General features: G+C 45.4%; 1 protein-coding gene across 7 annotated transcripts in view; it reads left to right on the top strand.

The window, feature by feature from the left end:
• The window catches only part of TTLL6 (tubulin tyrosine ligase like 6), a 38,389-nt gene that overhangs the window by 13,544 nt on the left and 9,488 nt on the right, over window positions 1-15,357 (top strand). For all 7 annotated transcript variants that reach the window (XM_077164660.1, XM_077164659.1, XM_077164663.1 and 4 more), the window contains 5 exons: window positions 3,826-4,051; window positions 5,376-5,551; window positions 8,214-8,402; window positions 9,285-9,459; window positions 10,427-10,699. In XM_077164660.1, the coding sequence (XP_077020775.1) occupies window positions 3,826-4,051; window positions 5,376-5,551; window positions 8,214-8,402; window positions 9,285-9,459; window positions 10,427-10,699 (1,039 nt within the window). The remainder of the gene's footprint in view (window positions 1-3,825; window positions 4,052-5,375; window positions 5,552-8,213; window positions 8,403-9,284; window positions 9,460-10,426; window positions 10,700-15,357) is intronic.

The raw sequence follows: 15,357 nt of genomic DNA, 5'->3' as shown, positions 1-15,357 counted from the left end.
TTGGGTCTGGCAGGCTCCGAAGCTCGTGCCCTCCTTACTACACTGGGCTTGGCGGGACGGATAAACACGTCATCAATTTGGTTTCCAAAGGTCAGAGGCACATGAATTTCCTAACTCCCGCAGTGGCAGAGTTCTAAAAGCAAATGGAAAATCACTAGGTTAAGGCTGCTTGAAGGGGATGTGTAGAGGCTGGGGAGGAGACAAGCTCTCCTCTTCACAGCGGACACCCACGTTGCCTGAGCTCCCCCCACCCTCCTCTCCTCTGGGCTGCGGGCCCTGGCTGTGCCTCCTGTACACTCAGTGAGGCCCGGCTTCTTATCCTGCCTCTGCTGCTTTGCCAGCCGAGTAAGCATGCATCCTTCATCTCTCTGTGCTCCATTTTTGGTCTGTAAAATGAGGGCAACAATACTACTTGCCCTGCCCTGCTCACCTCTGAAACTCAGATAACATGACGGCAGCATGCACTGTGAAAGTGATTACGATGATTTTTCCTTATTCTAAGGTAGTGCCACTGAAGAGCCCGCAGCACCCTCTTAGGAGAGCTGACACCCCAATGGCAGGCTTCGGGGCTCTACAGCAATGACGGAGGGGGCATGGCGGGGTGGCAGGACTAATACAAGAGCGTGGGGACTTCAAGTACTGTTCTGTCGTACTCCATTCCCCCTCCCTTCTTGCTCTTCCTTCTCCTCGCCTCCCTCTCACCACAGGCCTGTTCCCCCCACCCCACCCCGCCTTTCTCCATCTCCCTCTCTCTGCGGGAGCAGTTGTCTGCTCTCGTGGCCTCAGACATGGGCCCGAGCTCCAGGCCCCTCTCCCCTCAGCGACACGTGGACACCTCTTAGCAGCCCACAACTCAGCACTTCGCAGTGTGAATGCATTCTCTCTCCTTGCTCCCACCCCAATATCCCAAACTGGTTCCCCTGCCCAACTTCCCTGTTTCTACCTTACAAACCCTGGGATTAAGGAGTTTGCACCGTCTTGGATATTTCCTTTTCCAGCAATCATTCAGTCCTGAAAGTTCCTCCTTCCAGTGTCTCAGAGTCTATTCCTTTCCATCAGGCCCGGACCTGGATGGCTGCACTGGCTTCCCTGCTCATCTCCCTAGCTCCAGGCACTTCCACTGAACCTCTGTGTACCTCCATTTCTCATCTCTAAAATGAAATAATAAAATATTAATACCAGCTGGCCTGCCTCCCAGATATACCATAATGATCTAGTGAGATGATGTGTGGAAATGGGCTTCAAAAACCAGAACCCCTATGCAAGCGGAGACTGTTATCATTCAATATTTTACACACTCATTACTTCCACTCTCAGGAAACCAGTGTGGCTCCCAGGTGCCAGGAGCATCAGAGTCAAACACCTCTGCCCAATCTACCATAATTTGACCAAACCCCATTTTCCATTACTAATAGTTTATTGTTATGCACTTGCCATATGCCAGGTACTGTTCTAAGCAATTTACATACCTCAACTCATTTAATCCTCCAACAGTACTATGAAGTAGGCATTATTATCATCATCCCTATTTTGCGTATGAGGAGATGGAAGCCCAGGAAGGTAAAGTAGCTTGTCCCAGGTTGCACAGCTAGGAAATAGTAGAACTGGAATTTAAACCCAGGCTGTTCATGCTCCTTCTCTCTATGCCATACTGCCTGTGCTATTTATTCACTCCAGTATGTTCTGCCAGGATATTTATTTTTGCTCATATTTCACATACAGACCTTGCTTGTTCCCACTTTGCTCAGCTCCAATCTAAAAGATGGGCAAACATCCTTAAAAGCTCTTCTACTGTTGCACTAAGCATCTATGTAGCCTTCTCTGATCTGGTTTTAGGTTCTGGTCCAGTCTTAGCTGATAATATCCATCTTCTCTTTGGCCTCTGTTTCCTCACTGATCAGTTGAGAGGGTTGGGTTCCATCTCTAAGGACAAGCCTTGGAATCTGAGCCTAGCCACCCATAGCAACCTTTCCATCTCTGAACTCCCACCACCCTTACAGTGAACTTCAGTTATAGCCCATTACTATCCTTTCCACTTGGTGCCTGTGTTCCTCTTGTGCCCCCAACTGTACTTGAGCTTCTTGAAGGCCTGACCTATATGTTTCCCATGTGGCTTGGCAGGGTTCTTCTCCCCCCTACCCCTACGTTCCTTTCTTCTCATCCCTCCCTCTTCCTCCTCCCCATCCTTTGGGACAGTCTGATTCTCATATTGATGTCTCACCTACCCAAGCATGAGGGCTGTAAATTACCCACCGGGCTGCAAAGTAAATAGGAGTAGTGCTCCAGTCAGTACTGAAGTGGATAAAAAGATGGAAAACCTGGCAGGACTCTGGGGCAGAGGTCAGGCCAGCTTCACATTCATTTCCAAGGCCAGCTGAGTGACTGGCACATAGCTGGTGTGTTAAATTGAATTGACCAGCCACTGGGCATTATGAAATTACGCAATAACGTATATTCATTGTGAAGCTCCTGAGTCATCAAGAAAAGGTTATGTTACATTTTGTACCCTCTGTTATAAGAAGCCAAAGAAGTGTATAATCTATTTCAGAAAGATTTATTTCCAATTAGGCAAATTAAAAACTTTTTTTTGCACTTGAAATGTTGGCTTCAAGCGGACTGGAAAATTCATTTATATGCAACACTCCATTCTCTGACAATTTCAGATAAAGGAGTTGGGCCTCTGTCCGTTTTTATAGAAATGCATTCTTAGTTTCATGTGTGTGTTGACTCCCCAGATGGCCCTCAGGCTTCTCATGACGTAGGTGGCAGTTTCTTGGGATCCCCTCATTGCACGAAGCTTTGCTATGCAGCAGGCACTTAGCAAATGATCAGTGGGAGGCCAACCCTGTTTCCTCCTTTTTTACCCCAAGCGCTGGGGTCACTGTGCTTTTCCAACTGCCTGGGTGAGTCATGTCTCCTGTCTTCGTTCTTCTATCTGCTCTTCATTCCCCTGCATTTCCTCCTCCCAAGTTCCCGCTTCCCAAGTAGGCTATCTGGGAGAGCATGCCTATGCGTGTGAGGGGCTGTCCAGCCCCGCCATCGCCTCTTGGATCTGACACAGACTTGCCCTCTCAACTGTACTGCCCCGCTCAAGGCTGATTCGGACGTCCACTGAGATGCTTCTTCATGAGCTTCTCCACATGCTCTGATAGGGTGACCAACCATCTCAGTTTGCGCTGGACTGAGGACGTCCCTGGGATGTGTGCCTTTCAGGGCTGAAATTGGGACAGTCATGATTTGCCGAGAACAATTGGTCACCCTCTCTGTGGAAATGCCCTAGGGTTGCTTTTTCCTTGTGGGAAGCCCTAAGGTCTAGGGTGTTTCTGGAATCCTGTCAGACGGCCAAGGTGGGATTCCAGTGTCTGTGTTCTTAAAGTTTCCCCCATTCTAATAAATATCAGTCTGAGAAACCATTGTCACTAAAGCAAAATCATGTAGTATTTGGGGTTTTTTCCTTTTGTTTTGTTTTTCTGTTGTTTAAAGTTTTTCTTAAAAAAATTGTTTTAAATCCATTAAGCTTTTCACCTGGGATACCCATTGCCTGCCCTAGCTTGTGGGTGTGTCCTGGGTCACAGTGCTCAGGCTGTGTCTTATATGACTTTATATCCGCCCCCACCCTGGGCCTTGGAGAGACTTGAGGAGTATGTACCTGTAACTCCTGCAGGCCCCTCCTGTGCTGACCCTGGTGTCATCCTAGCTCCTGAGTCTTCATCCCCACTGCTTCTGGAACCTGGTCGTCTCCAGAAGTTTCTGGTTTCCAGCAAGCCACGGCCTTCAATGACCAGAGGTCACAGCCCCGCCTCCTGCCCTGTGGTTCCCTTACAGGAAGCTCTCCAGCTTCAACATCCACATGGAGACTCACGGCTACAACCTGGAGCAGATATGGAGAGATATTGAGGACGTCGTCATCAAGACGATCATCTCGGCCCACCCTGTCATCAAGCATAACTACCACACCTGCTTCCCCAACCACACACTCAATAGTGCCTGCTTTGAAATCCTGGGCTTTGATGTTCTGTTGGATCATAAACTCAAACCCTGGCTGCTGGAGGTAGAGAGGTTTGACTGGAGGGTGAAAACTGTCCTGTTACTGGGGCCTACCACCTTCAGGGACTCCTGAAATCCAGGCTTACCCGACTGTTGTAATCAACTTCCCGTGCCACTTCCTTTCCTGGTGCTCCCTGTGCCCGGGACTTCTCTCGTAGCTGAGAAGTGGCCACCAGAGGGGGGTAGATGGTAGGAAATTAGAGAATCCCTTTTGCTGTCTTTACGTCCACCCAGCCTTGGAAACACTCACTGGCGCGGAATGATTTTAAAGATAGCTCCACCTTTTGTCATAGAGTCATCTCCCAGAAAGGGGGTGTTCTATCTCAAAGCTGAGTTAATAAGGTTGAATACGAGGGTAGAATTTCCATGCCTGGTTCTCAGGGACTGTGGACTACTCATTTCCAAGCATCAACAGAGAGCAGCCCTGTCTGCTGCCATGGGAATGGGTGGGGAGCCACTTGGTGAGCTTCCTGGCTCTTCTGGCCCCAAGAGTTGGTGGGAGGAGGAGGAAGAGATGCTTTCTGGGTGGTTGTCTCTCTCCTCAGGAGCCATTTCAGGGGGCCATCCAGCATATATCAGGAGGGTAGAGTATGCAAAGAGCAAGTCAGAGGTGTTAGTACCAAGTGCCAATGACCCAGAGTCAGATTCCAGAGCTGAGAAGTCAGAATTAAAACTCAGATCCTAGGCCCTTTCCTTGCCTCCTTCCCAAGCCCTCGCTCCCAGGAGTGGGTGGAAAGGGGGATATGACTGATGCTTTTACACAAAGAGCGGAATTAGTCACCAGGAGCAAGCCTTTGGAAACTGCCGCAAGTTACAAATGTCACACTAGCCATTTCTGAGCAGTGTGGACTTCCCTGTGGGCAGAAATGAGCCCTCTCCCTCCTCCCACCCATTTTCCCCTGCCCCCCCAACCCCAGCCAGGCTCCTGAATGCGTCATTTCTTTCTACTTTTTACCTCCAAGCCTGTCCCTTTGGACTGGCCCCTTCTTTCCTGCTCTGTAGAGTGCACAGCACATGTGTGACAACACACATACCAGATGGACGGAAACCAAAGAGAGGGCCACCCCCAGTACTTCTCAAGTGAAAGAATGGCAATAAAAGATGTTTAAACTAGAGGGAATTCAACTTCTTCCTTTCCCCACTGTGGCTTTCGTCTAGACCTGTGCTTTTCCTTCCACTGACCTTCCATGTCCCTGCTTTTCCTTCCACGTACCTTGCCACTATGGTCCCATAGTGGACTTTGATAGCACTTTGGAAGCGGCATTTGGCCCTTACTTCCTGCTTTCATTCTGGACAGTCCAACCCCAGCTGCCACCTTGCCCTCACAGGTCAACCACTCTCCAAGCTTTTCCACTGACTCCTGGCTGGATAAAGAGGTAAAAGACAATCTGCTGTATGACACCTTGGTCCTGATCAACCTGGGAACCTGTGACAAAAAGAAAGTCTTAGAGGAAGAAAGACAGCGGGGACGATTCCTGCAGCAGTGTCGTTCTCGGGAGACCAGGTACAGTAGTTCTTCCCAACCCAAGAACCCCATTCCCTATGATTTCCCTGCTCCCAATAAGATTGTCCTGTCCTAGTGTAAATTATGACTTGACAACCTAATCATTATGTGGCCTTTATGTCACTTCTCTGAGCCGGAGGGTTCTTTCTGTGAAATGGAGCTAATGGTACATCAGATTGTTGGGGAAATTAAATGAGATAATGCATATAAGAAGCTTATATGCCCTGATAAATCCCAGAGTGGTTTGGACAGTGAGTAAAGAAGTACTTGCAGGGTCCCCTTAAGGATTGGGGAGAAAGGGGGAAAGAGTCAACCTCCTCATTTGGAGAATTTCTGATATATTCTTGCAAGCAGTGATAACAACCAAATCAATAGGCTGGGCCCCCGATCTTGGGGTTTGCCCCTATGAAACTTATTCCTGCAAAGGATAGACTAAGCCTACTTAAAATTAGTTCTAGGAGCCACCCCCAGAGCACCTCTTTTGTTGCTCAGATGTACCTTTCTCTGAGCCTACAGGGCAAGTGAACCTGAACCCACTGCCTCACCCCACCCCTACATGGGACATGACTCCCAAGAGTGTAAACCTCCCTGGCAATATGGGACAGAAATCCTGGGATGAGCTGGGACCCAGCATCAAGGGATTGAGAAAACCTTCTTGACCAAAAGGGGGAAGAGAGAAATGAGAAAAAATAAAAAGTGTCAGTGGCTGAGAGATTTCAAACAGAGTCGAGAGGTTATCCTGGAGGTATTCCTATACAGTATATAGATATCCCTTTTCAGTTTAGGGTGTATTTGATGCCTAGAGGGAAGTGCCTGAAACTGTACAGCTATGTTCCAGTAGCCTTGTTTCTTGAAAATGATTTTATGAAGATACAGCATTTACGATGTGACTGTGTGATTGTGAAAACCTTGTGTCTGATGCTCCTTTTATCTAGGGTATGGACAGATGAATAAAAAATACGGATGAAAAAATAAATAATAGGGGGAACAAAGGTTAAAATATATTGGGTAGATGAAAATACTAGTGGTCAGTGAGAGGGAGGGGTAAGGGGTATGGTATATATGCATTTTTTCTTTTGTCTTTTTATTTCTCTTTCTGGAATGATGCCAATGTTCTAAGAAATAATCATGGTAATAAATATACAACTATGTGATGATATTGTGAGCCACTGATTGCACACCATGTATGGAATGTTTGTGTGTTAAGAATGTTTTGTTTGTATGTAGTTTATCAATAAAAATATTTTTTTAAACGAAGCTTATCATAGTGCCTGGCACTAAAATTTGTGTTGGAGACTAGTAAGGATCTTACCTGGAGCTGTGGAGGAGGTAAGGGCTGGAGTCAGTTCTAACAAGTGACAATCCTATTTGGAAAAATGGGTTTATATTTGTAGAATATAGCAGTTTGAACACCCCATTGTTTCTAAAAATATATTGCATTATAGATATATATAATTATATAACAGATGTGACTTTAGAAACATTATATGAACATAAAAATTTTGAAGTATATAATATAAAAGAGAACATCATTCCTTTATTTTTACTGAAAAGAAAGATTTGTCCTACTCTGTTTTCCCCTGTCCTCAGGAGATGGTGTCTCCCAGCTTCCTCCTGGGAAGCATTTGCCTTTTAATGGGGGCCTCCAGGGCCCTTCATTCACTAGACTGACTCTAGTGTCTGCAAGGCTTTGAACCTGGCCAAGCAGAGGCCTTTGTTGCTTTTTAGATCCCACTACAGCCACATGCCCTCCGCGTGAGCAGAACCAGCCTGATCCTTTGTGCTTGAGCCTCTGAAACCCGGACAAGAAGCATTTATTTATATGTGGGTGGTATTGCATTTCTCAGAGCACTTTCACGTGCACTGTCCTCTCTGTGTGGAAGGTGGAAGTGGGTAGGATGGGCAGCTTAGTGTCCTGTTTTTGAAGCTAAGGAGACCAAGACGCCAAAAGGGGAACTGACCTGACGTAGTCACCTTGTTGGTAAGTGGCAGGGTTGGACCTAAAGCCCAGTGGCTCTGCCGCCTGGGACTCCAGAACTCCTTCCACAATGCCATGCTGTCTCTAAACTCCACAAGAAGAAGGCAGAGTCGGGTTAAGGAGCAGCGAGGATCCTCATTTCAATCAAGAATAACCTCGTTATTCTTTGGGCCTGAGTGTCTCTGTTCTCCTTGCTGTAAAAGGGGGCTTATCATGCCTCCATGCCTGACCTCCACCTCCCCAGGGGGCTGTGAGGAAGAATGAGGTCATCACAGCCCACAGAGTTCATCAGGCTCATCCAACAGGCCCTCAAACTTTAGCAAGACACAAACTTCCCTTCTGTAGAGAAGGGTAATAAGGGGTGCTAATGGGAAGGTGGCAGTAGTCTGCCTCATCAAAACTAAGCAAAGGTTTTATTTTTAACATTATTTTGAATTATCAGAAGGGCTGCTCTAACTAGTTCTTAGTGCATTATGGCTGTGGCTGTCCTGGGAGGGTTAGGATCTCCTTTCGGGGAGACATTCATACATTCACTGAGCACATACTGATTGACCACTCTTATGGGCAAGGTCTCCATCTGGCCCCAGATGGCATTCAACCTGGACACATCCTTTCCAAGCACCATAAGCCCCAAAGCTTTGTCCCAAGAAAACGAGCTGTGGCCTGTGTTCTGCTCCCTACCAGGATTGAGGAAGTCAAAGGTTTCCAGGCTGTGTGGTTAGAGAGAACTGAGAAGTATGAGAAGGAAAACCGTGGAGGATTCCGGCTGATCTACCCCAGTCTGAACTCGGAGAAGTATGCGAAGTTCTTCCAGGACAACAACTCCCTCTTCCAGAATACTGTTGCTTCCAGGGCTCGGGAGGTGTATGCCCGGTAGGAGGGCTTCCCCGGATAAAGGGGGTGGGGTGTTCTGGGAATCGTGCTTGACCTGCTGATTGACTGACCTGGGTGGCAGGGAGGGTCTCTGAGTTTCAGTCCCCAACCTTGAAGTTGTCAGGGGAACATGTATTCTGGACTCACAAGGACCAGGGTGGTAAGATATCCTGGTGTGGTGCTGTTAAGTAGATGGGTCCCTGTTTCTATAAACTTATGCCTGAGAAAGACAGAGCGGCCGCCACCCCCAGCCCCCTCCAGAATGCCCAGTCTCTCAGAGCTGCCCCAGGGGTTCATGCAGATATAAAATCTCAGAGCTGGAAGGGACCTCATTCCATCCAGTCCAATCCCCACCCCACCACCTCATTTTATGGAAGAGTAAGTCAGAGAAAAGAAGGGATCGCACAGCAAGATGGTGTCAGAAGAGGGACCAGGACCCCCAAATTTTGACACACGAGCCCATGCTATTTCCACCGTATCCTACAACCTTTGTTCACTCCCAGAATCCATTGGCCAGCGAGGCCCAACATGTGAAGTGGCTCCACATGGGAACCTTCTACCCGGAGCCTCTTCCCAGAACATGGCATGTGTGGGAAATGGCCTACAGGAAGTGGGGAGAGGGGTGTGGTGGAGTCAGGTGTAACCCCTTACTCTAAATAGTATACACTCCCCAGCCTGGGAACAATATGGGTGGAAGAACCACTCCCTTCTCCACACTGTGCCCTTTGGCCTTCAGTCATTAGCACAGACTGGACTCACTGAGGAGAGGAGTGTGGTGCACTTGGGTGCCTCCTCTCTCCCGCCTTTGCCCAGTCTTGGCCATCCCTAGATTCAGAGCCTATCCTTAACTTATGTAATGCTCACTTGCTCCTCAATGGGCAGGCAGCTGATCCAGGAGCTGAGGCTAAAACAGGAGAAAAAAGCCTTTGGAATGAAAGACAAGAAGGCAGAGATGCCAGGGGAATCGGCAGGCGAGCAAAGGAGGATCAAGCGCGTGAGGAGCTGTCAACAGAAACAGCAGCAGAAACCCAAGGCCACCAACCACAGCTCCAAACAAGTAAACCCAGACGGGAGGGCAGCAGGCTTACCCGGCACTCTTCCCCTGCTGGGGCCACTCCGTGGGGGGCTGCCGAGGAGACGACCACTGAAAGTGCAGATACACTGAAGGAATGGAGCAGAGTGGGGGGCTGAGCAAAGGGAGGGGGAGCCCAGAAGGCCCAAGAGCTTAGCATCATTCAGAGGATCCCTCCATCCAAGCAGTGAGGACTCTGCACTACTCTGTCCTTCTTGCCTCCTCCAATAGGTGTAAAAGCAGCAGGACCGTTGTGGGAGCCTTAGAAGGATCCCTGTTTAGGGGGTGGGCTCTAGGACCACATGTTTTCATGGTCCCTGACTCCGACTTGGGTTGTGCTAGGGGCACAGCTGAGCAAGTAGGTCACTAAGAAGAACTTCTGGGGATGACTGACCTCCTCTGGGTCCTTCCAGACTGCTTTCTGCTGAAAGTGTGGCCCTGGGGCCCTAGGCTGTGCGTCAGCTACCTAGTTATCTTACAGAGTAGCTTACCTCCGTGATCTTAAGACTTTGGCTCCCCCTTCACTGCCTAATTCTCCTTTCCAGCTCAGTCAGTAGGAAGATACAGTTGACTTTTCAATCCGTCCCCTTTTTCTCAAAGATTCACCTAACGGACAGGATTAGAACAGTTTTGTGTTTTGCTTTAACCTTGTTAGGGTCATACACCATTTAAGAATCTGATTAAAATTATGGACTCTCTTGCTAGAAAATACATAAATATACGACTTTAAAAATGCAATTTCAAGTGACTCACAGGCCCCTTGAAGCCCACCCATGGGCTCTCTAGGGATCCGAAGACCCCAGGCCATGAACCCCTGGAATAGAGAGACTTTGGTACCAACTGCCTCCCGTCTCCTGGTCATTTCCTCAGCACCTGGCTTTGGGTGCAGATGAGTCTGGAAGTGACAGAACTAGTTTCCCAAGGGTGGTGTGCTTGGTTTCCTCCTTTCCAGTACCTCCAGCCCTTGACATTAGTGTTCTGCAAACCTGATTTGCCCTTGAGTGTCAACGATGTCAAGAACAATGAGGCTCACTACAGCTTCAACCAGGAGGCCCCCAAGGAGGAGGATGACCCTGCGCTCCCCAAGCCTACATCTGTGAGGCGCTTTGGCTCTGTCCCTGACTTGAGGACTTCAGACCTTGTCACCTGTGGGCCGGAGCTCAGGAGAGCCAGCTTCCAGGGGACCAAGTCTGCCTCTGCAGTGAACATATTTGCCAGCACTGCGGTAAGCAGAAGAATCCATCTCCCAGAAGGCTGTGCCGTGGGAGGAGTGGTGAGGGTCTTGCTTCCTGGCCCCTTCTCTAACCCTGACATGCTGTGGCCCTTTGAGTAAGCCACTAACCTCTCTAGGCCTCAGTTTCCCATTTGTGGAGGCCAATTTGTGGAATGGCATACCACTACAGGAGTATAGGCCTAGGAGTGCTTTTAGATAGGCCCTCATAGGTATCCCCTCTCCTTAGCCAGGTTACCACCTCAACAGTGGTTCTCAAACTCCAGTGGTGTATGGACACCTCTTGAAGGGAAAAAAACTCTCTCGGACCCTCACATTTGACATCAATTACTTATAAGTATATATAGCAAATACATGTATAATAACATATACAACATACAATTTCCCATTTTAACTACTTTCAAATATACAATTCAGTGGTGAATTAAGCATTAACTCCCCATTCTCCCTGCCTACTTCTCCCCACCCTGGTAGCCTGTAATCTACTTTCTAGCTCTATGAATTTGCCTATTGTTATTTTTATGTAAGTGAAATCAAACAATATCTGTCCTTTCATGTCTGACTTATAACTCAATATCGTGTCTTTAAAGTTCACCCATATTGTAGCATATATCAGAACTTCATTCCTTTTTATAGCTGCATAATATCCCATTGTATGTATACACCACAACATTTTGTTTATCCATTAATCTGTTGATGGATACTTAGGTTGTTTCTACCTTTCGGTTTTATAAATAATGCTGTTCAAATATCTGTTCAAGACTTTGTTTTCAATTCTTCTGGATATATACCTATAAGTGAAATTGCCCGACAATTCTGTATGTAATTCTATATTTAAGTTTCTAATGACCGCCACGCTATCTTCCATAGCAGCTGCACCATTTGACAATTAATGAGGGTTCCTATTTCTCCATATCCTCACTGTATTAGTTAGGGTTCTCTAGAGAAACAGAATCAACAGGGAACACTTGCAAATATAAAATTTATGAAAGTGTCTCACGTGACCGTAGAAACGCAGAGTCCAAAATCCACAGGGCAGGCTGCGAAGCCGATGACTCCAATGGATGGCCTGGATGAACTCCACAGGAGAGGCTCACCAGCCAAAGCAGGAATGCAACCTGTCTCCTCTGAGTCCTCCTTAAAAGGCTTCCCATGATTGGATTTAGCATCACTAACTGCAGAAGACACTCCCCTTTGGCTGATTACAAATGGAATCAGCTGTGGATGTAGCTGACGTGATCATGACCTAATCCTATGAAATGTCCTCATTGCAACAGACAGGCCAGCGCTTGCCCAATCAGATGAACAGGTACCACAACTTGGCCAAGTTGACACCTGTCCCTAACCATGACACTCACCAACACTTGTTATTTTCCCTTTTAAGATAATAGCCATCCTAATGGGTGTGAAGTGCCTTCTCATTATGGCTTTGATTTGCATTTCCCTAAGGGCTAATGATGTCAAACATATTTTCATGTGTTTATTGGCCACTTATGTATTATCTTTGGAAAAATGTCTATTTGAGACCTGCATCCATTTTTTAAAATTGGGTTGCTTATCTTTTATTGTTGTGTCCAGTTTTCTTTTGATAATGTTGCATGGTGATCCTTCTCCATTGATGGTCTTCCCCTTAATCCAGTTCTCAAAGTTTTTGGCATGCTGTTTAGGATCAGATATATGCATGCACATCTGAGGGGGGTGAGCCCAGGAGTTCATAAACCCATACAGGCCCCTGCTGTTGGTTCTGTTGCTATCACTGCTTCCAGCACCTCAGGATCTCATGGGGGCTGGGGCTCAAGAGAGTGGAGAAAAGAAAATAAAGCTGACTCTGAGCATTACGAGTCACCTTTCTCATTCTTCAAGCCAAAATTATAAGGAGTCTCTTGGAGCCCCCTCTGTATACCCCTTGTACCCACTTCTGGGTTTTAGGCTGGCTTGAGTTCAAGCCAGGGGACACCAAAGGGAAACCAGTAAACTCAGTCCTGGCTTGCTGATACTTTGAATTCTCTTCTTCTTCCTCAATCTGTCTGCTAATATTTACTCTTCAGAGTTCTCAAATAACTACAGTATGCATGCACTCTGTGCATATTTTATAGGTACATTCAACGGGAGAGATAGGATGGAATGTGCTCGACTCATCTACCCTGAACCCAAATAAAACCACTGTCCTGATCTCTTTACATTTTTTTATAATTCTTCTGATGTCTGCAGGATCTTTAGTGATATATGTTCTTTCATGGCTGAAATAAGTAGTGCTCTTTCTTTTTCTCGATGTCTTACAATTGGTTCATCAGATTTATTAATTAAAGAACCAACTTTAAGCTTTGTTAATTTTCTCCACAGTTTTTCTATTGAATTGATTTCACAATTATCCTTATTCCTTCTTTCTATACTAACGGTGAGTTTAATTTGTCCACCTTTTCTAACCTTTCAAAGTGGAAATTTAGATTATTTTAAACCTTTCTCTCTTTCTTATGTGTTTACAGCTATAAATTTTCTTGTAAGCATTTGCATACCACACATTTTGATAGGTTGCAATTTTATTATCATCCAATTTGAAATGCTTTCTAATTTCCTTTGTGATTTCATCTTCGACCCATGGGTTGTCTAAAAGTATATTGTTTGATTTGTAAATACTTGGGGCTGTTCTAGATAGCTTATTGTTATTAATTTTTAATTTAATTCCATTGCGGCTAGAGTACATACTCTATAAAATAATTTCAGTTTTAAAATTTATCAAGATTTGTTTTATGGTCTAGCAAATGATTTATCTCAGTGAATGCTCCTTGTGCACTTGAAAAGAAGGTGTGTTCTGCAGTTACTTGGTTTGGCACTCTCTAAGTGTCAGGTAGGCCAATGCGGTTGATAGTGTTGTTCGGGTTTTCCATATGCAGACTGATTTTGTGTCTACTTTTTCTATCAATTACTGAGACAGAATGTTAAAATCTTAACTATGGATGTAGATTTGTCTATTTCTCCCTTCTGTTCTATCAGTATTTTGTATTTTTTTATCTTATTGTGGTAGCATATATATAACATAAAATTTCCCTTTTAACCATTGTTACGGGTTATGGGCATCAATTACATTTACAATGTGCTCTATTGTCACTACCATCCATTACCAAACTATTTCCTCACCTCATACAGAAACTCTGTACCATTAAGTAGGAAGTCCCCATTCCCACCTCTCCCCCAGACACTGGTTACCTCTAATCTAATTTCTAGCTGTATGAATTTGCCTATTCTCAATATTTCAATAAGTGGAGTCATATAGTATTTGTCCTTTTCTGTATGGCTATTTTTTTTTTCACTTAGCACAATGTTTCCACTATCCATCCATGTAGCATGTATCAGAACCTCTTTCCTTTTTACAGGTAAATAATATTCCTCTGTACATATATACAGTTTGTTTCTCCATTCATCTGTTGATGAGTACTTGGGTTGTTTCTACCTTTTGGCTATCATGAATAATGCTGCTATGAAGATTGGTGTACAAATATCTGTTTGAGTACCTGTTTTCAATTCTTTTGATTATATGCCTAGGAATGGGGTTGCTGGATCATATTCTTTCATGTATTTTGAAACTCCTTTGTTAGGCATATCCACATTTATAATTGTTTGTCTTCCTGATGTATTGACCCTTTTATCATCATGAAATGTTCCTTTTGATCTCCTTGCCTTAAAGTCAATTTTGATTGATATTAGTATATATATATATATTTTTTCAATCTACTAAATTTATTTTAACATTTGTTCCCCCTCTTATTTATTTTTAATCCATATGTTTTACTCTTCTGTAGAAAAGGTAAATAAAAGGACTATCAGACACAAGGTTTTCACAATCACATAGTCACATTGCATAAGCTATATCATTATACAATCATCTTCAAGAAACATGGCTACTGGAACACAGCTCTACATTTTCAGGCAGTTCCCTCCAGCCTCTCCATTACATCTTAACTAAAAAGGTGATACCTATTTAATGAATAAGAATAACTTCCAGGATAACCTCTTGACTTTGTTTGGAATCTCTCAGCCATTGACGCTCTATTTTGTCTCATTTTGCTCTTCCCCCTTTTAGTCGAGGTTTTCTCAATCCCTTGATGCTGAGTCCCAGCTCATTCTTGGATTTCTGTCCCACATTGCCAGGAAGGTCCACACCCCTGGAAGTCATGTCCCACGTAGAGACAGGGAGGGCAGTGAGTTTGCTTGTTGTGTTGGCCGAGAGAGGCCACATCTGAGCAACAAAAGAGGTTCTCTTGGGGGTGACTCTAAGGCCTAATTTTAAGTGGGGTTAGCCTATCCTTTGCGGGGTTGTTTCATATGAACAAACCACAAGATTGGAGGCTCAGCCTATTGCTTTGGTTGTCCCTACTGTTTGTGAGAATATCAAGAATTCTGCACTTGGGAAAGTTGAATTTTCCCCCTTTCTCACCATTCCCCCAACGGGACTTTGCAAATACTTATTTATTCACGTTCAAATCACTCTGGGATTTATCAGGGCATCGCTCTGGACAAACCTACACAATTTCATGCCCTATCCAAGGTTCCATGTACTTATGGTGTTCAATTAAGCCGTCCACATAAGTTTGATATTAGTATATATATATTTTATTAGTATATATATATTTTAAATCTTTTTATTTCTAATG

This window comes from Tamandua tetradactyla, chromosome 6 (assembly GCF_023851605.1).
Source record: "Tamandua tetradactyla isolate mTamTet1 chromosome 6, mTamTet1.pri, whole genome shotgun sequence".
Taxonomy (NCBI): Eukaryota; Metazoa; Chordata; class Mammalia; order Pilosa; family Myrmecophagidae; genus Tamandua; species Tamandua tetradactyla.
Note: the sequence above shows the minus strand (reverse complement) of the source record. Positions and strands in the feature narration are given on the sequence as shown.